At 49.1% G+C, this 26,135-nt stretch overlaps 1 protein-coding gene across 2 annotated transcripts in view; it reads right to left on the minus strand.

The window, feature by feature from the left end:
- Positions 1 to 2,516: 2,516 nt before the first annotated feature.
- The window catches only part of SKI (SKI proto-oncogene), a 115,493-nt gene continuing 91,874 nt past the window's right edge, over positions 2,517 to 26,135 (minus strand). Inside the window, exons 2-7 of one of the 2 annotated variants that reach the window (XM_063317291.1) lie at positions 9,938 to 10,060; positions 9,124 to 9,239; positions 8,065 to 8,336; positions 6,901 to 7,208; positions 5,550 to 5,720; positions 2,517 to 4,554 (exon numbers count right to left, since the gene is read on the minus strand). In XM_063317291.1, coding sequence (XP_063173361.1) covers positions 4,366 to 4,554; positions 5,550 to 5,720; positions 6,901 to 7,208; positions 8,065 to 8,336; positions 9,124 to 9,239; positions 9,938 to 10,060 — 1,179 coding nt within the window. In that variant the 3' untranslated portion in view covers positions 2,517 to 4,365. Of the gene's footprint in view, positions 4,555 to 5,489; positions 5,721 to 6,900; positions 7,209 to 8,064; positions 8,337 to 9,123; positions 9,240 to 9,937; positions 10,061 to 26,135 lie in introns of both variants that reach the window. The other variant, XM_063317290.1, reaches the window with a different exon arrangement.

Raw genomic sequence — 26,135 nt, forward strand, 5'->3', positions numbered from 1 at the left:
TGGTATTTCTTTTATCCCCCGCCCTTGTTAAAATTTAGTTGGCTATTTCTTTAAAAATTGAATTAAACTGAATATACAATTTATCTAGAGAAATATATATATATATATATATATATATATATATATATTCTAGATAATAAATTTATTTATAGGTATATTTATTTATAGGCATATATAGTTATATATATTTGATATATAGGGAGAGGCAGTTGCCTGTGTAATAAACACCCTTTCTCCCTTTTCAAAGACGGCTTTGTAAGGAAATAGGAGAGGAACAAGATGCGGTGGGTAGGTGGTCACATTGATACCCCCTCCCCGAAATAAACCAGGTAGCTAAGAGAGCAAAACAAGAGGATGGTTTAGATCTGTGTTTCTCAAACTTGGCAACTTTGCGATGTGTGGACGTCAACTCCCAGAATTCCCCAGCCAGCCATGCTGGCTGGGGAATTCTGGGAGTTGACGTCCACACATCGCAAAGTGGCCCAGAATGAGAAGCCCTGTTCTAGGGAGACGCGGCGCCCTTTGCTCCTCTCTCTAGGAGATGCAGCCCATCTCTTCTCCATCTTGCCTCATGGCTGGCACAGAGGGCAGCAGCTCAGGGCGGGGCGCTCAAAACAGCTGCACTTCCAAGCGGATCGTAGTGCCCCCAGGATCCTCCGGCTACCAGTGGAAGGGAAGTCTTTTCCACGTCTCCTCCGAAAGGCTGGCTGGGCTCCCGAGAGCCAGCCTGGGATTGCGGTGCGACAGCTGCCACGCTGGTGCTCCAAAGTGCATGCCCTCAATTTAGGAAGCTGCGCCTTTCATACAGGTCAATTTTGCAGGCTGTCTTCTGGGTCCTTGTCGGGGTGGTGGGGCTGCTGATGCTGAGCGCTGGAGGGGGAACGCAGGAGGCGGCGATGCTGCAAAACCAAAGTACAGGGGTGGGGGCCAGATACCCCCTGCCCCCCCTTTTGTAAAAGTTTTGAAGGGAAATGAGGACTTGGGACCAATTGACAGAGGAAGGCGTGTGACCAGAATTGTTCAAATCGCAAGGTTTTTCTTCCTCAAGGCTAAGTTGCTGTGGAAGACTAGGCCATTTTTGCTTTTAATTCTACCCCCCCCCCAAAATTAAAGGCTTAATTTAAAGGCTGCGGGCACACACATTCTATGCCGTAGAAAAAATTCAGAAATAGCAGTGTGCAAAATATGAGGTCTGTTGAGTGCCCACCTGTGGGACGGCCGGGAGAGAAACACTGGCAAAGGCGCCCACCACTCTTGCGGACTGTTAATAACACCGGCACCAAGGGATTTCTCGGAGAAACTGAGCATGGATTTTTTCTTCTCAATCTGCTTGAAGTCCTGGGGCGGGGTGGTGGGGGGGACCATGGGGTTTTTTTTTCTTCTCCCTGCTGAAACCCAACCAGAGAAGAGGAAAATGAACCAGGCATTGATAAAACCACCGTCGGTTGTGCAAAGAGGGAATCTTCCCCCTTCCTAAGTCTGAATGGCCAAAGGCAGGCGTTGGAGTTAAACTAGAACCGAGTTTTGTGCCGTTACCAAAAAGCAATGCTGGATGTGAAAATTCAAACAGCTTGAGGGGTGGGCTGGGGGCTGGGGGGGAGCCTTCAGGTACTTTTACATAAGACACTCATAATACCCATTAATTAATATATGTCTGGTAAAAAATTTAATTCCATGCATATGTTCTTTTAATAACTGCAGAAAAAAACATACAAAGAAGCAATTTTTTAAAAAAACCTCACATTAAAAAAATAACTGCATCAACACAATCAACATTCCTTTTTTTTTTGCATTGCACTTTAGAGCTGAACCCATTCGTTGCAAATGAAGAAGGGCAGAGACCTCAAACTTAGACCATGTTGTATCATGCAAGCTAGTTCATTTTTGCCTAAGTAACCTGATTCCTTTTCTAATAAATCTTCCTTTGTATTTATTTGGTTTCTTAAGCAGTCTCCCTCCCACTCCCATAAACGTTCTTTCCTCCTTTTCAACATTCATGCTTACAATGGCTATTAGAATGGATAATAACAGCTTTTTTTAAAAAAAAAAATTAATACATTTTTTTCCTTTAGTGTACTGCAAATGAATACTTTGATTTTAGGACAGGCTGCCGCAATATGGATACAGGAGGGAAAAAAACACACTTCCTGCTGTGCTTAGCAACAGCAAGTGGAAACGGATTGGAGAATTTGGAAGAGGCTTGGTAAGTCATAACGTGGCTGGGATGGTCTGGTTTTGGCATAATAAAATGTGCAAGCAGTGAAAAACCAAGGTTTAGTTTAGGACAATAAACTTCAGTTTGAAACCCCAGTTGGTTGTCAGCTTCTCAGCTGCAGATATGGCTTTTTGCAACGTGCAAATGAGAATGCAAATTACGTCTCTGCTCTCCTAGCTTAGACCCAGCCTGTTTCTTCGTCCCACCTGGGTCTGTAATCAAAACCACAAGAGCAAGGCCAAAATACGCAAAAAGGGAGGGGAAGCCCACCAAACAAGCCAGGACTGTGTTGCTCGATCCTTCATCCTGGTAGAGACTGGTCCTTTCAAAACAGCTATCACTCCTCAGAACTGAGCAGGCTGGTAAACGGGGGGAAATGGCTCAGCGTCTCGGGCCTTTGAGAACAAGCGATGGTCAACGGCTGGCTTCGGCGTTTTTCCAGGCCTCGCGTCCCCATTTCCTACATTAGAGCCACCAACCTTTCACGTAATCATGAGCCTCTTGGCTGCCAGAGCGCCCCGCACCCATCACCTCTGCACTTCTAGCTGTGACAATGTTGTCATATGGCAGCCAAGACAGGCCCCAATCCCCTGGACGGCCAAGCTACACGTGTTCCTTGTACCCCAATGGCTGCCGAGGCATCGCAAACTTACAGTAGGCGCTTGGTGGATGTCTCTCTCTCTGAGATGGTAGAAGAGGGGCCAGAGGAGCAGACAGGGGGCTTTGTGTTCTCCCCAAGAAGAAAATCCGGGGGGGGGGGTCTTAAGATGGGGGTTCTGATCAGGTAGGAGCAAAACACCCCTTGAGCATGTCACTCGCTGCACACTTGTATGTCTGCTGCTGGGGAGGGGGGATGCGGCGCCATCGATCCCAATATTAAAGTATTTGTCACATTAAAAAAAAATGAACAAAACCACCCCGTGACCAAAAAGATCCCTAAAGAATAAACAAAAGTCGGCTTATTCACAGCAGCAAAAGTCTTTTGTCTCTTTAACAGAACGGCGAGTCTACTTCGCAGGGCACCAAACTCTCACGCGGGGCGGTGGCAGGTAAGGAGTCCGTCAAACACGGCAACTTCGGAGGCGTCGATCCAACTGGAATGAATTCGCTGAGCAAAACGGAAGGCGGGTTCCCCAACACACACGCGCCACTCACTCTTCCCTGCTGCTTGTTCACAAGCAACCGGGCGATCCAGCTGTTCCTCTCAGGTTCAACTTGTTCTTTCTCTTTCTCTTCTTTTTACATTTTCAGTTTTGTTTGCTAAAGCTGGAAGTGCTCTGGAGTAGAAGTGAGTCTCTGAAAGATGTGTTTGCGATGAACCAACACTGAGTTTCATAAGGCTGGGTTTATTTAGGACAGAGGTCTATTCCTAAACGTACAAACATCCTTTTCCCCCCCACTGACTTTCTCTTTTTCTATGATCAAACATAGGAAAAAAACAAACAAAGACGCTTAAACCTGGAGAAGGGTGGGGAAAAGAATCCTAAATTTGAAATTCGCATAAAAATCACATGATTGGAAATCATTCATGGCTATTTTCTTTCCTGCAACACTTTCCATCACCTGTACCAATTTACACGTTAGGCATCAAAAGTATCCCCCCCCTTTATATATAATATATTTTATTTTTTATTTTAAAAAAATCTTGTCAATGGTTTTAATACGTCGTCTTGACTAAATTGTTTGCATTTTGAAATAGCTTATCACAAAAGGGCTTGGGGTGTGTGTATATGTGTGTGTGTTTACACACACACACACACACACACACACTTGTAGCAGCCCTCAGTACTTGTCCCTAATTTCCATGAATGCTGCTGACCGGACAAGTTTTCCCAGTAGAAAAGAAAAATACATTTTTTTAATCTTTTTTTTTTTTTTGCTGCAGACTCAAAAGAGTAGTTTAGATTTATAAACACTTTTCACGTTATAGGCACAGGAAAATGTTGTGCTATGTGGATTAAAAAAGAGGCAGAATTCAGTGCTTTTGTTATAAAGAGTAACATTTGCCCTCCACTTAATAACAAAATCCATGTTTAGCCACATGCAGGGGTGGGGAGCGCCTCTTCCCACACGTTCTTGCTTACTGCGCACGCATCGGCAGCCCGGCCCAGGGCTGGAGCGCGTTGTTCTGCCGGTCTACGGCCTGGCCCTCAGTTCTCTGGGTCTTTGGGGCCGTGTGCGCTGCCGGACAGGCCATTATGCTTTGACCAAAGTTGGTCCTGAAGTTCCTTGACCGCCTTCTCCAAGTTCTCGCGTGCTTCGCGCTCGTGCAGCAGGTCGGCACGCAGCTGCTCTCGGTCCGCCTCGGCGTGCTGCAGCTTGACCTGCAGATCTTCGATCTGGAACAAAGAGGACAGCAGAAGGGTTAGCCGTGTCCCCAAGGCAGGACTGCAGCGCTCGTCCCTTCGGGGCCACGCACGGCACTGCACCACAGGGCTTGGAGTGATCTGTAAGTGTGCCCCCCCCCCCCAGCCTTTGCAGACTGGTCCTCCTCTGTTGCTGCTGCTTCACAGGAGCAGACATGCTGTGGGTTTTGCTGCATCAGCAACCAGGGAAGGAGACGCGTAAGCACAGGCTTCCTCTCTCCAAGCGTTATTTGCGCAGCCCTCAAACCGAGGCCCTTCCTCCCTTCCCTGCAACCGTGAAAAAATCAGAAACGGGACAGAGCCAACTGCAAAGGCATAGCAGGGGATGCAACGTGGGGCTCCCTCCCAGCTGCGCAAGTGGGAGCTGGCGCCCGTCGCACCAAGTTTCCGTCTCATGCTTTGCGGCACAGACGCCACGCTCGGAGGACGGCGTCCGCGTCGCTTCCTGCTTTGGCTCTCCCGAAATCGGCAGGCCTCTCAAAAGGGGCTGTTTCACCAGCGCCCCTTTCCGCTAACCAGACCGGGCGAGGCCAGGGACAAGAATCTCCAGCAAGGCTGATTCGGACTCAACCCTAGGGAGTTTTCAGGGTGAATCTGAAGATGAAAAAGTTCTGAGACTCGTGGGGGGAAGGCGTCTGCAAAGTCGAACGCAAGATGCTCAGAGCCACCCAGAGTGTTTCTGCCAGGCCACCTCGAAAGGTCTGGAAAGCAGGGCCGCTTTTCTCGGTTGCTTCCGTGATTTTTAATTTTGGGGGGCCCCCTGGCAGAGAGGGTGGAAACTAGAGCCATGCCTTTGGGTACCCCGCATGTTCTCTTTGCCGGGGAGCTCCAGAGCCAGTGATCAGGAAGCAAGTGTGAACCGCCAGGCTCTGCAACCAGGAGGAGGGCATCGCTGCTCCTGCACTCACCTGGGCCGAGTATTTGGCCCGCAGACGGCCGGCCTCGCACCCCTTGTCGCACACCCGGACCTGTCGGGCCTGCTCCAGTTCCCGCTTGAGCCGTATCCGGGACTCGTTGGCCTCCTTCATTTTCTTCTCGTTCTCTGCTCGGAGGCGCTCGATCTCCTTCCTCAGGTTGCGCTTGGCTTCGGTGGCCTCCCTCAGCTTCTCCTTCTTGGCCACGCGGAGGAACTCGAGCTCCTGGAACAAGACGGCATCTTAAAAGCAGAAGGCCCCGGGGAGGGGGAGGGAGGGTGGGGAAGCGCCTTCCCCTGAAAGAGGGGCGCTCCCTAGGCCAATCCACGCATGAGCCTGTGGTCCTTTCGAAATGACGTTAATGGAAGATGGACGCTGGAGGGGAGGCAGAGCTGACAAGCAGGTGCTCGGGCCAACCACCCCCTTTGGCTGAGGCCTGCTCAGTGGGATAACCCCTCTGGGCTCAGTGGTGTGGCCAGCTTTTAACTTAAGAGCCATGCCGATCGGCTTTTCGCTCCCGGAGAAGCCTGCCAGGACCAACCTGAGGAGGACGCGCCACCTCGCTTTCAATGGCTTGTGCCTGCCTGCGTGCCGCCCAATAAAAACAGCCTTTGGGCAAGAATGGTGCCACAGCTGCTTTCCGCAGCATTTTTAAGGCCTGTGGTTTGACATGACACAGCTGGCTTGTCCAGTCCAGTCCAACCCAACCCAACCCAGCCACCCAGGGCAACGTCATCCAACTTTCCCAGTTGTAATTAAAAATTCAATCGCTATTACTTCTACCCATCCCTTCCTCAAAGGGCTACATGCTTTTCCCTTCTCCCCACTTTCTTTCCCATATAATTTTTTTCCCTTTCTTTCCCATATAAATTATCTTCACATCGATCCTAGCAGAAAGTTTGCTTTTCAATTCAGGGACGTAAAAGGTCCCCCCCAAACATGCCGGGCGTAATAACAGTATAACCTTGTGGTCACGTTTCTTTGCATCACACACTCGATTATAAAACTTTGAGTCTCTTAAACTAAACCACTGCTAAACAGGGAACGTGGCCCTTGTTTTTGTGGCGCATTTTCAAAGCAAATACAGGTGTCCTTGGTTTGTCTCTAGACCTCCTTCACGCATGAAAATAAAGCAATTAAAACTACAATCAACATTCCTTTTGTGAGGCAGCGCCCTTTGGGAACTTTATTTTCCAAACTCGATGATGATGATGATGATGATGATGATGATGATGATGAGGCAGCATCAGGAAGCTGAGAATGGCATGGCCAACTGATCTGAGCTTCAAACATCCAGGTGACCGTTGGAGGCAGCGAAGAGTTGAATTTGAGTGCCACCGAGAGTTTTTGCTCCTATCGGGCGCCCCAGGGTCCCCCCCCCTTGCCTGAGGTTGCACCCTATTACCTGGTGGAGACTGCGTTTGGCCTGCAAGGCAGCGTTGAGCTTCTCTTCCTGCTTCACCCTCATCTTCACAAGTTCATGGAGGAATTTCTCTTTGGCTTCTTTGCTGTCCAGACCACCATCCAAGGCCTGCCTCAGATGCTCCAGCTCGGCTTCCAGCCCGTTGGGGCCGCTCTGAGGCTCAGCGTGACTTGACCCTTCAAACACGGCGCTGGCAGCAGGCTGGGCTTGCAGGCTGGGGGAATTCATGTCCTTGGCTGAACTCGAAGAGGTGAAGGACGGGGAGGAGAGCGAGGAAAGGGAGGAAGTGACTGGAAGGAGAAGGAAAGAAGCGGGGTCACAGGTCGGCCACCCTCAGCCATAGGGCTAGAAAGCAAAGCCTAGGCTGGGTAGAAACACGACTTTTGGGGCGGGAGGGGGGGACAGTTTCCAAAGGTCATTCAGCTAAGGCAGTGCTTCTCAACCTTGGCCGCTTGAAGATTTGTAGACTTCAACTCCCAGGATTCCCCAGCCAGCATTTGAATTCTGGGAGTTGAAGTCCACTCCTCTTCAAGCGGCCAAGGTTGAGAAGCACAGGCCTAAAAGGGTGGCACGCTGTGCTCTGTGGAATTCATTCGTGCCAAGCCACAATGGCTGGATTCACCTAAGTCCGGCCCTCCTCGTTTGGGCATCATGCAAGAAGCAAGCCCAACCAGCAATTTCGTGGGCCAGCCCCCATCCCCTGACCTCGAAGCCTGCCTTCCTGTTTGCGCAGACGCCTGCCGGGGTTATGCGCCTGATCGGTACAGCACGGGAAACCTCACTGAAACGCAGTTCGTTTCATAGCAACGCCCCGTTACAATAAAGCTGGGGAGCATGCGTGAAGAGAAGCGTAGGTCTTTCAAGTGTTTGGGAAGAGACCCCTGCATTTCTGTCCCGGTCTGTGTGACGCTAAGACAAGGGCTCCTTTAAGCCTACAGAACTGCAGGCGCCTGACCACACCCAGGGGCAGTCCCTCTCTCTGTCCTGCCACTTCCGAAGGACGGGTGGGGCCTCCAGAGACGCCTGACGCAGGGCAGGCGAGGGAAGGCTTTGATGCAAGCTTATTTTACCCACTTTTCTGAGCAAAGGAGGCTGAAAGCTCTCCTCTGCAGGGTACCGAGAAAAGACCGGACAGGCCGCACTTACATTCTTCCCGCGTTTCCACTTCTATTTCTGGTTCGGATTCCTTGTCGTCTTCCGGGGCCGGCGCGGGGGCATCGGTGGGCGTCGGTTCGGGAACGGCTGGGTTCTCGGAGACGTGTTTCCTTTTCCGTAGCTGGGGAGGGCTGCCCAGGGGCTCGCTGCTCCGCAACGCGGCCGGGGCGCACAGCGGGTTGTTCACAATCTTTGGCTGAGGAGGGGGGGCCAGTGCCACGTTGGGTGCGACGGCGTTCTCAAAAGTTTTGTACGAATAGAAACTAGCAAGTGGAGGGGATAAAGAACATTTGGTTACCTTGCAGCCCCCACAAAGCTATTTCGGGGTGACTCACCCGCTCCGTTTTGCGGGGTTTCAGAAGACGGCTCCTGGGGTAGGTTTCCATGCCACTTCATGCGATGAATCATCTCAAGGCTTAACTGCCAGATCTGAAAAGTTCACCTCTTAACTGAGCAACCTAGTCTTATTTTTATGCTCCAAGTTTTAAGGAAGGGAAGCCCTTGGAGAGGTGTGTTTTTTTGTAACGTGGAAAATATATGTCCTTTAATATGCCTATACGAATCATCAAGGAACGACTAACCAGTAATAAACTAAATGATGGTAATAATAATAAACTGTTTGGTAGAGCTTCAAGTGGCTGTAGACCGAAGGGAAGATTCAGGTCTGGATTTGTTCTGACCCATCAACTGTCCAGCTCAAAAACACCCTATCCTACACACAAAAGGTTTAATTTTATAAAGCAAGTCCTCCACCTTCATACCTATCTATTTTCAGAATGCCTGGGCACAACCTACATAGCCTGGTTCTGTATTTAGTGTTTTATTTGTGTCAGGTTTTAAGAGTTTTTTTGGTACCGATACATCCTATAGCAGTGTTTCTCAAGCTCGGCCGCTTGAAGATGTGTGGACTTCAACTCCCAGAAGTTGGGGAATTCTGGGAGTTGACGTCCACGCATCTTCAAGCGGCCAAGCTTGAGAAACCCTGGCTTAGACTCTAAGTGTATACATTCATGCTTAAAAATTGAGGCTCGTGAAACCGGTTCCCCTTACCTGTCTCGGATCAGTGTAGGGATGTGACTGGAGAGATCCTTCTCGCCGGCTGACACAGCGGGGGACCAGGGCCGGAATGCAGAAAGACGCTGCCTGGGGTGGAGGCAGCCCATGTTCTGCTCGAGAAATGGAGAGAACGAAGCGGTGAGGGACAAACGGACGAAAGGCCAGCTGGAGAGGAACCGTGGTGTGCTAGAAATGGGGCAATGGCTTGGGAAGCGGGAGGATGCAGAAAGCCACGTGGAAGAGAGGTGGCTGACTCAAGGAAGACCGGAGCGTGACTGAGATACGCAGAGGCAGGCTTCCGAACCCCTGGCTAAGCACGGGGAAAGTTTGTGCGTCGTCATCCGGCGTACCAGACAGAAGCCAGGGTGCCTCGCCAGGCGCAGACGCTGCTGGGTGAGCCGGTCCATAGCCATGCTCCACGTGAAGCCAATATAATCTCATAATTTTAATCAAGTGATCAAAGAAGCCTGCCTATCTTGTCCATCTCTCTGTGCTGGAGCGGGAATCTTGTGGGAAAAGATTTTGACCGACTTTAGGAGAGACGCAGCTGAACCTCGGTAACAGTAGCCCTGCACCTCCAATGACTGAAACAGGAGTTAGGAATTTAGGGCGTAAGCTAAAAGTGGTCAATGCGCCCCAAATGCAGAGACTGCACTCCCTCAGCCAGCTCTCAGATCCAAGCAAGGGCCATCCGGGGCGTCACCCACCCCACATAAGCAGGCAAGGAAGAGTTTTGGGGTTCTGTGCATTGCGCCCTCCGGCCTTCTTCAAACCTGAGGCCTTTCTCCTGCATGGGGCAAAACCTCACCTTATTTGATGAATTAGACAAGGATCGTAACCAGCTGGACTGTTTCTCTTTATCGCCAAGGAGGGGAGACTGCAGGGCATCATCCACTTTGAGTTTCTTGGGGACAGGAGGATCGGATGGGACCTGAAAGAGAAAAAGAGGACATTTTTATTTTGGCCATTTTCCATTGCATAAAACAAACAAACAAATGTGCGTCAAAGGCCCCCGGTGGGGCAGTAATACAGCCACACGGGGTCCAGTTGTAGCCTCTTCTACGAGCTCATTAAAGCTGCCCATTCCTTATTAATTTCTGCTGAGCATGGATTTTGTCTGTGCTGGTCTGTAACAGATCCGGTGTTATATATTCGTTCTGTACAGATGTTTGAGACTCGCTTTTCCCAGGCCTGGCCCCAAATCGAGCCTTTCCCACATCCAGATAAGCCCATTTCCTTCCTCCAGGCATTTCACTTTATTTATCATAGTTTTTATTTGTTCGTTTGTTCGTTTTTTCACATTTTTATCACCGCCCATCTCCCCCAAAAGGGGGACTCCGGGCGGTTATCACAGTTTTACTGGTGGTTTAAAGGTGATTTTAACCCGTGTTATTTGTGCGCTGCCCCGGGAACACAGGTCACCAAGGAAGCAGCCAACTTCCTCCTTCACCAAAGATGTCGAAATGGGGAACAAGGAAGAGGGAGTTGGGCCGAGGTTAAAACTTCAGGTCTTCCAGCGTGTAAGCACCCTAAAATGGTAGCTGTGCAGACTTCATTAGTCCCTGCAGGGTGCTGAACAGACCATTTACGTTAGTCTGCTTCCAAAGACTTGTTAGCAAAAGTCTGCATTCAGCATGAGGGACTCCATCCAAGGCTTGGAAGTCAAAACTTGAACCGGAAGACAGAAATTTCTCTGTCCTGGGCAGGCAAATTCCACTCTGAGTGCACAGGGGTCTCAAATACAACGCGGAAGAGCCTAACCTTTTGAAGAATGTATTTTTAAAGGTGTGTATAGTTAACTAACCTTAACACATATTAAGGGGTTGGTAAACCAGCTGCAGTTAGTAATATGGAAAAATCCAACCCATCCTTCCTTATTTTTAAAGGTGCTAAACTCTAGCCGATTCTGGATTATTCTTTGTTTTTCAAATCCCAGGACTGAAGGCTAGACTCAGAATTTAATTTATTTTCCCCCCTGAAAACAGTGGCAAACCAATCCAACTCACTGCCACAAAAACCCCATGGACACGTGTGTGAAATCCCCTGGAACTGTGTCCAGATCACAGAGGACACTTGACTTATTTAATGGTATTTCAGCAGAAACTTTTACCAGCTTGGGAGTTTTCAGTCCGCTCAAATTTTAGGAAATCTATTAAAACTGATTGTGCAGCTATGTCTGACTGGGAGGGGGGTATTCAGTTTCATTGAAGAAAAACACATCAGGGTTTCCCAAAACTAAATGCTTCTGGAAGATACAATAATAAAATCAGCAGCAGCATACAAAAGTGGGGGAGAGATTTTCCAGAATAGGCATGTCAGAAAGCAGGATTAAAGATTAAAGAGAGAAAGGAAGACAAACGACGTAGCCAAAGATTTTGCAAACTGTCTTGGCTAACTGGACGGGGAAAGGTAAGACTTTAAAACGGCGGTTTTGAAATTGGAACGAGTATCCGAGAGGCGAACAGGCCAGACTTTGTTATTCTGTTTGCAGCGGTTGTCAGGCAATGACTTCACAATGCCGCAGCTGCAGCAGATTCTGCTGGCCGGCTGCCGAGATGCTGCTTTGCCTTTTCCACAAGTCGCTCCGCTCGGCCTATAAATCACCCGCCGGGATCAGAAAGCCCTCTTGGCCAGAGGAGTTGAATTCCAAGGGCCCCAACCTGGCTTGGCATCTACTGGGGCAGGAATAAAAACCCGTCTGTGCAATCGGGAGCGCCAGGCAGCAGAATGAGGTCCGAGGAATCCGGTGCAGCTAAAACGCTCCGTTTTCATCTTTCCCCCTTCCATTTCAAGACAAACTGCTGGCTTCTCCTCTAGATTCTGAGCTCAATCTATGAATGGATCTGGCGGCAAAGGATGCCACCCTGGATTCTGAGAGATCTGCCACCACCGCCACCCCCCGGCTCACGGGAGCGTGCCGAGATGCTGCCTTTTCCAGGTTCACCTCCCAAATCTGTGCTGTGCACCCAGAGTGCAGTTCTAGGTTCCTCTTCCATAGGAACAGCCAAAGCCAAACGCTTTGGGCCTGCGACTCACTTTCCGCCCTCCTTCCTGGAGCACCGTGCCAAGCGCCAGCATGCTTGGCTTTGCGAAAGAGCTGTCCTCGAGGATGGCATTTTTAAACAGTGCTTTTACGAAACAAACATGGTCTGTGTTTGGCCTCCTCACCCCCAGGGCTAACGGGGATCTCCTGGTAGAAGCCGCCGCCTCGGGGGAAAGGAGCCAGCCGTCTCTTCTGCAGAGGAAAAAGGAAACCGTGACGACGTCCAAGTGGTATTTGGCAAGCACTGCAGATCCCGCCCGGTCTGTTGGGGACGGGGATGGGAGGCGGACAAGCAGGTGGTGCAGCTCAGAACAGGGGTCTGTTCTTTCTTTCCGTTTCCCCTTTGGGTCCGACCCTCCCTCTTTTCCTCCACCTCTGCAGAAAGGATATTTTGTGCAGATGGGAGGGGTTTTTTTGAGGGGGGTGAGTAGATGGCAACCCCATACCCTAGACAAAGTATCGGAGTGACTCCCTCCAAAATTTCTCCTGACGTTGGGCCATCGTCTTTTGCCACCTTAAATGCCACCCAAGCTTTACACTTAAGGGTTGTTTTTTTCTTTTTGGGTTTGTTTTTAAATCTTCTCATAATTGTTTCTTTCTACTTCATTACATCCTGTAACAAAGTTAAGTTTGTGGAACGTCCAGGCTAGGGATGCTCAGCAAAGAAACAGGCCACCACCTTGTTTATGTAAATAACACGCCAGCCGGAATGGATGTTCTTCGAGGCCCCCTTTGGAGAAGCAGGGTCTGCCCCGTCAGAGGGAGCTGACCGTTGGCCACACGCGTGAAGCCATCGGGCAGACGCATTTCCAAAAGGATGCAAGAGCATCAGCTCTACTATCCAACACGCTGCAGTCCTCGTAATGCAAGCGAGGACCAGCGCCTCTCGCGCACCTCCCAAAATGATGTGGTCGCCTACTGTCCCACAGCAGGAGGGAGGTCTACATCAGCCAGATAAAGGCTTCGAGCCACCATCACTCCACCTGGTGGGACCCAAAGATCACTAGTCCAAGGAGCCCATGGCCACCTGGCTACAGTGAAACCATGTTTGAACCCAAAAGGGTTACAGGAGAGACCTGGAGCTCGAAGGAAGGATGGGATGTCCTCCGAAACCCCACAAGTGTCTGCAATGTGCTTGCCATCCAGCTGTTTCCAGCTTGGTTCCAAACAGATGTTCACTGGAATGCAGGGCCTGTTCGTCTGAGGGTCACTCCCTGCACGCTGCTCTTAATGGGGCTGATTTCACCCCTTGACGCAGGTTCATGTCTGACACGCCTGGCCAAACATGCTCGCTGGCCCCTGCGCTGCGGCGGAAAAGCTGAGTGTGGCCGGAGGGAAGAGACGCTTTGCCCTCCGCTTTGCAGAACAGCCTCACCTTCTTCAGGCCGAGGCGCAATAATAAAATCAGCAGGCAAGGTGATAACAGTGTTGGTGTAAACAACCGCTCGGATTCTTTGCAAACCAATGCATCAGCAAAAATCCCAAGGCCCAGGCACACACTTTCATGCTCAGGGACTCGGCTGCAAGATCCATGTGGCAATGCCTCTGAACCAGATGTGCCCCTTCTGGTAAAGCCCCATGAACGCTGGAGCTGTGGGGAAAAGGGGGCTTCCTCCTGAGCATACCTCGAGGCCCAAACAACAAAAGCGAAGTGAGACAAGTTTCTAGCTGCATCTGGCCTGCTCACCGAAAAATGGTGGGTTCGTGTGCCATGCTGCGATGCTCAGCTGTGATCCAGCTCTGGCTTCACCTGGATACAGCTGCCCTTAACTTCCCTCTGAGTTAGGAATCCAGGATTATCTGGAGGGCTGTATCTTCCCTACATCCACTTTGGGTCAAGAATTTGATGGTTTTACTACCAAAAACCATTCTTCTCCCAAGAAGAGCTACAATTCTGGTTTATGTGAACAATCCTCTTCCCTGACTTCCTTGTTATTCATACCCCAGGCATTTCCTTCTCTCTCCTAACTCAATCCTGCCCTTTGCAAATCTCATCCCCGGCTGCTTAGCCAATTCCTTTGTTTCTCCAGGAACTCTTAGTCACATTTTTTCCTGTGCTCTCAGGCCAAGTTCCTTGAAAATGCCTCCATGTTCCAGTGCTTAGGGAGGCTTTCTGAATCATGCAGGTAACTGTGGGTATTGGCTAAAGGACTGTCCAGCTGCTTAAATGCAGTTTTTATGCATTTTCCTTTGCTTAGTGCATGAGATGCTACAGAGGTCACACATCACCTGTCTCTGTCCCTCTCTCGTGTTCTGAAAACGCCTTTCCCACTGACCTCTCCCCAAAAGAGGCAACAATGTGAAGGGCCAGACCGGTACAAATCTCCACTACTTCCCAAGTGGAGTGATTCTTTTCTGACAGAAACTTGCTTGACCTCAAGTTTTTCCAACCAATGAAAGCCTAAAGTAATTACTTTGCAGACGTGCAAATACATCACACTTTCTGCTGTTGATGTCTGGCTGAGAATATGGACTTCCTGGCGTGAAAGTGGCTTCTGCAAGCTGGCAGAAAGTATGTTGGAGAGACAGGCGCAGAGACAGAGCGAAGCAGCCCACACTTGTGCCTTTGAAAACATCTGACAAACCAAGCAGGTGCAGCAATCACAAACATAGGAGATTTTACTGGCTCAACTTTTCCGTAGCAACCGGGCTGTTAAAGTGAAGCAAAACACACACCCTGTAAAATCTGAGCACTCTCCCACCCAAACTTTGGGCAGAGATTTTCGACTGAAGCCTGGGAGTCCACAACTTGTCGTGCCGCCGAGCCAGGGCAAAGCTGCTGGGAAGACGCAAGATGCGTTTCGTTATCAACAGAAGGCCCTTCCTCTGCTTTGGGACAAGAACTGGTGCTGATGGATTTCAACCCATTATTGATCCAATCCAGAAAATCAGAAATAAAATTTCAGTCAATTGTGGAACGCAGAAACTTTTAGACTTGACCTCCCAACTCTTTCAGGGTGGTTCAAACCCCACCGTTTTATGGGAATATATGGAATTTGTGGGCTTCCATTGTTCCCTGGTTTGGGGATAATGAGAATACTAAACGTGCACAGTCCGGATGATGGCCTGGTGGTGATTCTGCGGCCACAGCCTGTCGTGCCAGCCCTTCCCTACAACTCCCAAGCCGACATCCATTTTGCTAATGACTCCTGCAGAGGAAGATGAAACAGCAAGAGAATGGCCAGAAGTAACCGGTCGGTGTGAGTCGGTGGCAAATTTCAGCCCTGCTGCCTGGTTGAGAAGAGTTCCAGCCCAGGAGGGACACCCCAGTATGACCCCAGCAGGCTCCTGCCATTGCCTCTCCAATCCCCAGCGGCTGCAGTTCCAACTTAGGAAATGGGAAACACTAATGACAGGCATCTGAGTGGGTCATTCATTCAGGCAGGTTTACAGGAAATAAAAAACTGGGATCTTTCCTGTAAATCCAATTCTACATATTGCTTTAAAAGGGTGGTCGGTGCATTAGATGCACTTTTTAAAGCTCACTTCATGGATCCAAGGTGTTTGGAAAGGAGAATAGCATTTTACTGTCTTATTATTCAGACGCTGGGCCATTTTAATAACGGAGATCTCCCATCAGCCCACCCTTCTCCAGTCAGTGTTCAAGAGAATGTGGAATTCTAGAGTAGCAGGGGGAAAAAAACCCTAAGAATCAATCAGCGAGCAATGGAAACAGCGACAAAAGCAAAGGTTTGACAAATAAAATAAAAGCTGGCATGTTGGTAGTTAGAATACCACCCCAGTACCTGAGGGTTGGGATTCCCAAACACTGGCGGTGCCATTTTCAAAAAGACTTTGCCATCTCTCTCTCACACACGCTGCCCTGTGTCCCCACCACAGATCTCTGCAGCTGTGAGGCCCACAACCAGCACAGCATTTTTGGTGACCTCAATGGGCAAGTGAAAGTAGGCCTTGTTAATGACTCTGCTCAAGCTGTGCCACAGCTGGTTTACCAGCCCTGAGCGCGGCTTCCCCCGATCCACCAGGCGCACATGCGCCCTTCCACACACGCTGCTAAAATTAAACTCAGGGCAGCCAGGCAAACTCCTGCCACGCTGCAGCCAGTCCGTACCGGCATTAGACTGGGTTGGACCAAGGATCTGACTTTGTAAGGCCAACTCCTATACTCTTCCGTTTGCACATTGGGGAAAAGAGGGCGAAAACTGACAGCATAACCCTAGCTCAACTCTACCCAAAGGCATCAAAGACTTGCTGCATTCTGACTGCATATATTCCCTATAAAGGAATATAAAAACAAACAAACAAATAAATATTCCCTTCATTTAAACCATCAGCCCTAGGAGATGCTTTGCTTCAGCCGTGAGCTGCTTTTGACACCCCATTCTCTGCTTTCATGGCTTAAGTGACAGGGATCCAGACTCTTAGGGCAAAGACCTTCTCCTGGAGGCTTCAAGTGTGATCATCTCAGGAACATACCACTTTAATATGATCAACATTACAGTAGTGGTGGGGTTTTTTTTTCAGTTCTTCAGAAATGACGCCTCGGTGGTATCTGGACTTTATTGACAAGTTATGATGGAAAGGACACGAGGAACCACGATGCACGGAGTGGGTTGCGTTGCGCAAGCTGAGTTTGCTATATTTACCAAACCGCTTTGAAACTCTCCCTTCCTCCCAAGCTCACAGACGTTCTAATCTCATTTCCTCTGCAAAATGTTTTCTGTGAAGTCTGCACAACGAAGCAAAATTCATCTGCTTCGCTGGAAAAATCACAGCTGCGGCTCCAAATTCCAAACCTGGAGGAAATTTCTGTTGTTGCTGTTTTTGTGTTCTCCACCTCATTGCAACATTTGGCTTGGTTTCGGTCAACGGTGGGCTGTCAGCTCACAACGGAAGAATGATATGCAGGCATTATATTTTAATGATTTCCCACACCATTACTTCACAAGTTAGTTCCTTTAAACAATCCCATTCCCCCCCGCCCCGCAGAGATGGTTTCAGGAGAGTAATTTCAGGGCACCCCACAACTAAAAGTCTCAACATTAAAACAAGGTATTTTCTTGTTTCTGCTGCTGTGAACTGTGCTTTTGTCTATCCTAAAGAGATTTTTTTAAAAAAGCAAACAAACCTTGCATCACTAAGGAACACAAGCCATGAAATGGCTCCCACTTGCTGGAGGAAAAGGGGAAAATATCTTTCTCGTGATACACACAGGCAGCTGAGGCAGTCCACAGAGGTTGCTCTGGACCACACCAAGTACCCCTGCGGAGATGAGCAGCAGCAGGGCCTGGGGAAGGGCAACGGTTCCGGCTTCTGTGGCATGTCGTAAATATAAAGGCCGAGCCAAGGCTGCAGGAACAAGGCCTGGCCAGCGAAGGGTGAAGCTGGAGTTCGTCATCCCCACCTTGGTGGTTTTTCTTGCACCCTCCTCCCTCAAATTCCTATACTGGTGTTTCTCAGCCTCAGCACCTTTAAGATGCTTGGACTTCAACTCCCAGAGTTCCTCCAGCCAGCATGATTGATTACAATTCCCATTGCTATCGCGTTGCCGTTAACACTGGGCAGCGTGTGTGGTGCATTATGGGCCTCTGTCCCAAGGAACTTGCCAAAGGGACGCGGGAACCCGTCTTGGACCGTTCTCCGATCCTTGGCCCAATCTGGGCTTTTCTTAGCCCTGCCTGCAGATGCCTGGAGCTCTTTGGGGCTCAATCCAAGTGATTTACTAGCCAGCAATACCACCTTCAGTCAAAAATTTGACCCAGGGAAGGGGAGAGGGAGGTAAAGAGAAGCTCTGCATGAATATCATAGCCACAGAGTGGAAATAGAGCACAGCCCCGCAGCTGGGAGGCTGGCTGCAAAAACTTCACCGAAAAACAGACTTTGACATCAACCAGATGTCATCACCTTAATTATTTTATGTACATGGTTTGGGGGAGACGACTGGCAAAAAATCAGCGTGGAACAGAATCGAACACAACACGTGCCACCTGCAGCAATCAACGCAAGGCCATGATTAAGCCAGGAAAATCCAAACTGCTTGAATGAAATTCTAAAACCTCACCTACCCATTTGTATCTGACTTCCCCACCCTAAAGCTGGACTGCTTCAGAGGACTGAGTAATGTCCTACACTGGAAATTCCTAAAACCACAGATCCTGTGCACGTTGGTCCTCTTTCCTTGGAATAAACAGAGTCAGTTAAAGCTGGTGGTGTACAAATTTAATAAGTGAATAAATGAACCTCAGAAGATTGAGACCCTTCCTTCCTTCCTACATTTCCACAACAGCCCTCCCCTTTTGAACCTGGTCTCTGAAATCACAGCCGGCTGAGAGAGAAAACACCCGTGCCCTGCATGTGAATAAGCGAACGCACCTCAAGAAGGCTGCCCCCGGCTGCTTCCCCTCTGTTGAAGTTATCTCATTTAATCCTGACCACAACCCTGCGAGGGAGGCTAGGCTCCAATACTGCGGCTAATCCCGAGTCACTCAGTTGAGCTTTGCAGCCCAGGTGCTCTTTTAACCTCCAGGGCTCAATGCGTTGCAATTCAATAATTTGCAACTGCCACCCAGTGTTGGTGTCTGCTTTTATTTTATGGATTGGGTTTCTGTACTAGGCTTCCCACACAGAGCTCAAGATGGCAGAGATGGTTTTTCCTCTCCAAAATGTGGGACCCAAAATTTGTGAGGCCTTGATCTACAAGTGTATTGTTGCTGGCTGGGCTTTTTTTGCGAGGGGGGAGGGGGAAATAGTAGCAATCCATTATCTGAACATGAAACATGCACACAAATTGCTGAACGCAACGGACGCCAACACGTTCTGCTCACTCTAACACGGACACGCAAAACTGGCAATCATCTGGCTGCACTATCTGGAGGGATTAACTGATCTCCAAGATTTTGTTTAACAACAGTTGACTGCAAACATACCTCTCTGGCTGCAAAAAATGTTGAGGTCAGAATGCCCAGAGCTGCTTTAAAGCACAAAGATTTTGCGGCTGGGATGTCAAGTCGGCTTCTGAACTGACAAGAGACGTCAACACAGGAGGGGAAAGAAGCATGGTGAATAGGAAGGCAAAAAGGTAATGCTAGCCTTTCTTTAACAAAAGGGGGGGAAAGGCCACAGCAATAAATTACAAACTGTTGTGTCTCAGCAAAACAGGAGGAGGAATTGTGTTTCAGAAACGGATGAAAGCCAGGAAAGGTACACTCAAACTTTCAGTCACTGACCAGTCTAATTTTGAGATCTTTCTTTCTTCTCAGATGCAGCCTCACGCGCTGCAGGAGACAGCCTGAAGATGCTGGGAGGTGTTTGAATTTGGCCAGGTTAAGCAGGTGGGGAGTTGTGTGTCTACCCAGATGGGAGCACCTGATTTCCAGCATGGAAGATCATTCCTTCCATCAGCAATGGACAACAGCAAATGCCAAACCCAGGATGGCCCAAGTAGCACCATCCATTCACAAGAAGGATGGGTGGTTGGTGCCCAAGTCTGCAGAAGTGCAACTAAATCCAAGATCCCAAGAAGGGAGGAAACCAAACAGAATCTCTGCCCGGTGAGCCCTCTGCGTCTTGAGTGCCGGAGCAGGGCATGGTGTGGAATATGCTGAAGGAGGACATGGCTGGCTGGCTGTTACCCTGAACAGGAGCACTCAGTGCTGACTCGTCCGGTAGGTCCTGTTGGTGAAAATGACACACACCCAAAAGCCTTTCTTCAAAAGCCACGGGAATGGAGTTGTCTTGTGCTATCGGCCTGCAGGACGTGGCTCGCTCACTACTGTTGATCTCAAGAATGTCTTACTTGAAGACACCAGAAGTGAACAGGGGGGCTTTCTTCATACAAAACCCAAGCTGGGATCGCCCCTGGAAACCCCAGTCTCTTAAATGCTTTGGGGTTAGAGCCCCCGCTCTTCGCTGCACCATAGAAAGACACCTCTCGCGCCCGCTTGTATCACAACCATCCTTTTCTTAACGGTGTCCAAGGTCAAGGGGGCAGTAGAGCAGGCCTTGGCGGAAATCAAGCTGACCACAGCCATTTTCAGATTCCCACCCCAGCAATCATTCTGTTGCAGGGTTTCTGTTTATAGCAGCCTTGTGAGGCAGCTGGGGCCTAGCCAGATCTGCCAGACTAGAACCCCCATAATTCCCAGCTACTGGTGGTGGCAGTCCAACAGGATTGGGATGCACCTAGTTGGGGAAGGCTGGATTTCGAGCAGAGAGACGTGGGATGGAACTGACTGCAGTGAAGGCAGTGAGATTTTTTTTCTCCTAGCAAGGGTTTTACATTCAAGAGCTAAAGGACTGCGAGGGACAGGAACAGCCCTTTGTGTGGTCCACTCAATTCTGGTGGATCTTGTTCCCCCTAAAAAAAAAAAAAAAAAAACTAAACCTGCAACCAAGGAAACTTTGCTCAGATGAGAGAGAAAGGGTGCTTGGCCCCTAATGTCGCTCCAAAATTTCTCTTCTGAAAACTATTGGCTTTTCTCTGGCTTGGGAATCCAGAAAGCATCACCAGACAGAAATCATAGAGGAAGAGCATGTGGGGCCGGCTTTGAAACCCTGCTGCCGGACAACGAAAGAAAAATCAAGGAACGCTCTTTTAAATAAAGTTCCCAGTGGGCTTCTGCCATTTCCTCAGGGATCCTGGGAGAAAGCCCATCAGCCAAGGGCAGCTTTCAGTGCTGCCTGTACTGCCTCTAAAAGCCAGTGTTGTGTTTCGCAAGAGCCGGAACATCTGGGGAGGAAAGGCAGGGCAGAGAAGAGGCAAAGCGAGCCCACCTTCCATTGCAAATTTCAACAGACTTGAGTCAAGGACTTTACAAGGAAGAAAAAATGCTTGTAATGAGGAAGTTGCCCAGAAGACTGAGTTGAACTAAAAGGCGGCGGGGGGGGGGGGGAATCAAGTTCCTCATTAGTGCTTTATCCCTGAGCCTCTGGGATCACTTGTCACTTTTACTGAGACTGGATTCAAAAGAGTGATAATACAGGAACGCGGCACAGGGCAGATGTAAGGCTGGGGGTGAAGATGAATGAAGGATGCAGCCTCGTGGAGGGCCAGAGCTCTCTTTAAAAACTAATTCTGGATTTAGATGAAGCTGTGGGAGGGGGCTTTCTGTTTTGTTTTGTTTTTCACTGTTTGAAGCCTTTAGGGCATTACAGTTTTGCATGTTGTCTGATTGTGCAGGGAGATGGCTCCAAAGACGTTAAGAGACCAGAAAAGCAGGAAGGGGACCTCTGGGCAATACTGGGCTGCAGAACTAGGCCAGAATGCCCTGATCAGAACAGAATCTTGTCCCCAATACCAGCCAATTGCAGCACAAAGTCTTCCTATTTTCAGCATCCCTGGAAAGTAGCCCATTTGTCTGAGCCAAATGGCCAAACAGGGTGCATTTGGACAGTTTGTGGGGGAAGAGGGGGGAGCGACCCCCCCCATCGCATCCTTGCTTTCTTGAGCCATAAAATTCTAAAAAAAACAAAAAAACCAAAACCCTGAGCTTCATCCTCCCATTTCTCACCAGACAGCGAGTATATATTTTAAAAAAATAACAACAGGGGAGGCCAAAAATATTACAGCTGGCTGTTCCAACCTCCGGAATGCATGTGTTATCATTTCAAGGAAGAGGTGTTTTTTTGTTTTGTTTTTTAAAGGGGGGGGGGACAGGCATGGCAGGAAGAAACTGGGCCCATCTTTTCAGCTCTCATGTAACGCGATGGATATTAAGCCCAAAGGGGGAGAACAGGGCGACCACTGCTTGAATGCAGTGTGACTAAACAGCCACGTGGAGTCTGTTCCTGCTCTATTAATCGGATAAAACCGAGTCCAGAAAGGAAGGGCCGTCTGGCTGTACACGCCACTAGCGTCAGGAGGAACAAGGGGTTTTGGAGCTCCCCCCCACCCCCACTGTCATAGCCAGGGACAATGTTAGATGTTCCACCCAGGGGACTCAAACAGCAGGGGGCACGGCACGGCACGCCGGGCCTGGCAGGGGGGTGGGGTGAATAGCAATGTAAGAAAAGGACCACCACCCCCGCCCAAAAAAACTGGCCAGGACAAAACCTTGGCTTTGCCCCGAGATTTCATTCAAACCAAATGCAATTGGCTCCATGTGGTTTTGTATGACTGTTCCTCAATGGGGAACTCATTTTCTCCTTGGCAGACCCAACAGATCTGGACAGTAGTGGGCGGGGGGCAACCTGGCTTGGGAGTGCCATGTTAGCCCCACTCCTCTAATTTGGAGGGAGAAATTCCGGCTCCCTCCTCTTGCTTCAGGCTTCCCAAGGGGAAAATGGTCTCTTGCCTTGCTCCATTCAGAGCCGGTCTAACAGTGGTTGAGGAAAGGTCCGGCTCGTGTCGTCCCCCCCCTGACCAGTGCTATGGTGGTTTACGCCCGTTCTTGATGGCAACTTGGCCATCTAACGAGCAGTGAAAATGGCAGTTGGCTTGGATGGACCACGGTGTGGCCAGAGGTCTCCCCATCAAGACCTTGAGGTCATGGAGAGGGAAGCATCCATTTTGATGCCCAAATCCATGCATCTAATGGCTGCTGCTCTATCCCTTCATTCCTGCTACTTGATTCCTTGTCTCCAGCCACAGTCTCTAACGATGGTGAGCCACTAACTCAGTGTTTCTCAACCTCGGCAACTTGAAGATGTGTGGACTTCAACTCCCAGAGTTCCTCAGCCAGCCAGGAATTCTGGGAGTTGAAGTCCACACATCTTCAAGTTGCCGAGGTTGAGAAACTCTGCTCTATTATATCTGGGCAGGTGTGTAAAATCTGTCTCTCTCTCTCTCTCTATCTCCTGGTCTCCTACAAAGTTTGTCAAATAAATACCTGGTGACTGAAAAAAAAATGTTTAAAACGATACGACCTCAGGGGATTTGGCAACAGCCTGGAAAATTCGTGTTTCCGTTTATTTTAAAAACGAGGTTGGGCTTCTTAGGTGAAAAGGCTTGGTTTTGGTCTCCTCTGCCTCCCCCTTTAACCAAGACCCTCGCGACATGAACAGAAGGCCTGTTCCCAAACTTCCTGAGCGGGGAACCGAACTAATGTTTTCTATGAGGGAAACAGATCCCACTGGATCTTGTGAGGCTGCCAGGTTAGGCTCTTCCTTTGCGCTATTTGGGCTTGGAAATGAGATGGCTATTTAGGTTAATCTGGAAGCGAGCAGAGCAGGACGGTCCCTTCCTGTTCTGTGGTTCCGACTCACAGGAGATCACCAACTGCATTTCGCCATCAACATTTAGGGAGCCTCCTTTCTAATCTTTTTCAAATTGTCACCTTTTATCTCTTCCCTTCCCATAAAAGGAGATAATCTAATCTGGATTCCACAAAAGAATAGATCCAATCTAAACGTCAACATTACATTACCCATTTTCCACACAGATTTGGCCCCTTGGAATTACACTCTCACAGGCCAATGCTGGGAGTCTGAGGTGTGTGCGCACATGCGTGTGCGTCATCTTTATTAATGATGGGGGAAAGGGGACCTTCACTTTTAACCCTTAATCACTTTTAATTTAAGTCTGAAAATAGCTTTGCTTAAGGAAAAAATCAACTTATATCCCCATACCAAAAAAGGGGAACACTAAAGAATGTTCAAACTATCGAACAGTGGCACTCATTTCACATGCCAGTAAGGTAGTGCTCAAGATCCTGCAAGGTAGACTTCAGCAATTCATGGAGCGAGAATTGCCAGATGTACAAGCTGGGTTTAGAAAAGGCAGAGGAACTAGGGACCAAATTGCCAATATCCGATGGATAATGGAAAAGGCCAGGGAGTTTCAGAAAAACATCTATTTCTGTTTTACTGACTATTCTAAAGCCTTTGACTGTGTGGACCATAACAAATTGTGGCAAGTCCTTAGCGGTATGGGGATACCAAGTCATCTTGTCTGCCTCCTGAGGAATCTGTATAACGACCAAGTAGCAACAGTAAGAACAGACCACAGAACAACGGACTGGTTTAAGATTGGGAAAGGAGTACGGCAGGGCTGTATACTCTCACCCTACCTATTCAACTTGTATGCAGAACACATCATGCGACAAGCTGGGCTTGAGGAATCCAAGGCTGGAGTTAAAATCTCTGGAAGAAACATTAACAATCTCAGATATGCAGATGATACCACTTTGATGGCTGAAAGCGAAGAGGAACTGAGGAGCCTCATGACGAAGGTGAAAGAAGAAAGTGCAAAAGCTGGCTTGCAGCTAAACCTCAAAAAAACCAAGATTATGGCAACCAGCTTGATTGATAACTGGCAAATAGAGGGAGAAAACGTAGAGGCAGTGAAAGACTTTGTATTTCTAGGTGTGAAGATTACTGCAGATGGTGACTGCAGTCAGGAAATCAGAAGACGCTTAATCCTTGGGAGAAGAGCAATGACAAATCTCGATAAAATAGTCAAGAGCAGAGACATCACACTGACAACAAAGGTCCACATAGTTAAAGCAATGGTGTTCCCCGTAGTGACATATGGCTGCGAGAGCTGGACCATAAGGAAGGCTGAGAAGGAAGATCGATGCTTTTGAACTGTGGTGTTGGAGGAAAATCCTGAGAGTGCCTTGGACTGCAAGAAGATCAAACCAGTCCATCCTCCAGGAAATAAAGCCAGACTGGAGGGAACGATATTCAAGGCCAAACTGAAGTACTTTGGCCACCTAATGAGAAGACAGACACCCTGGAGAAGATGCTGATGCTGGGGAGAGTGGAGGGCAAAAGGAAGAGGGGCCGACCAAGGGCAAGGTGGATGGATGACATTCTAGAGGTGACGGACTCGTCCCTGGGGGAGCTGGGGGTGCTGACAACCGACAGGAAGCTCTGGCGTGGGCTGGTCCATGAAGTCACGAAGAGTCGGAAGCGACTGGACGAATAAACAACAACCTACTGTCATAATTGGGCATCCATCTTCTGCCCTTCCAAAAATTCTCGCCTGCCCATCTTACCGTCATCTACACCACCCACATCTGTGCCTCAAAGTCTGCACTGCATGTTAGAAATGGTCTTGAAAATCCACGCTGCATTCTTCCAGCTAAGGAAAGAACATTTAAAAACACTTGCAGAGAAAAAGAGCCTCAATGACATTCCCCCCCCCCCTTCAGTAGCTGTAGACGCTTTCATTCTGTTTGCTTCGCTGCGCCTCCTTGACACCAGATCTGCTAAACCAACAGTAGCCATCACGGCCTCGTCACCTTGGCCCAGACGGTCTTGCTGGGACGTCCATCAAAGGGGCAAAGGTTGTGAGGGAGACCAAAAAAACCAGAGCTGGTTGGGGCAAGAGTTTGGAACAGAACAAAAAGGTCAATTCATAGTCATACTGTTTTGTATTCCACAAAGCTCAGCCTCGCATCTCTGGCACAGGCTCTAGGACAATTAGCATGGGGAGCAGGGGACGGTCTCAAACAATCACTGCATCTGTTGCAGTTGAGAAAGAAATGCCAGCCTCATCAATCACATCGGTCTGATAATGCCAACCGACCGAGTAACGTTCACGTAATCTGGGGAGTGTGAACGGTCCTTTCCGTTCAGCAAAGCGGTAGCTAGCGGCTTGGATGAGGACCCATCTGAAGGACGACTGTCTCTATCCCGCTGCAGTGGCAGGTAAATAAGTGCGGTCTTCAGTTTAATGCAATGTTTGGACGGAGCCGCTCTGCCTTGCCTCAACAAACCATGATTCAAACCAGCCATCTCCCTCCAGTTCTGGGAGTTGAAGTTGCCAAGGTTGAGAGACATGAATCAAGAGTTTCAAGAATGTTATAAAAATAATCTAAAAACGTTAGCATTTTGTAGAAGAATGGAAGGAAGAGGAAGAAGGGTTGGAAATTCCAGGCTGTCTTCATTTCACCTACTAGCGACTGGCTAATCAAGCCCATCAGGTCAGCCACGTGGGGCATTGCCATCACAGCAGGGCTCACCCGATGCCCTGCTTCGCAAAGTTTGGATTTCCCTGGAAGAGTGGCTGGCATGACTGGATCATGAAGCTTCCTGCTTCCTCTTCCCCTTTGTTCCAGCA

This window comes from Candoia aspera, chromosome 18 (genome assembly GCF_035149785.1).
Source record: "Candoia aspera isolate rCanAsp1 chromosome 18, rCanAsp1.hap2, whole genome shotgun sequence".
In the NCBI taxonomy this organism is placed as follows: Eukaryota; Metazoa; Chordata; class Lepidosauria; order Squamata; family Boidae; genus Candoia; species Candoia aspera.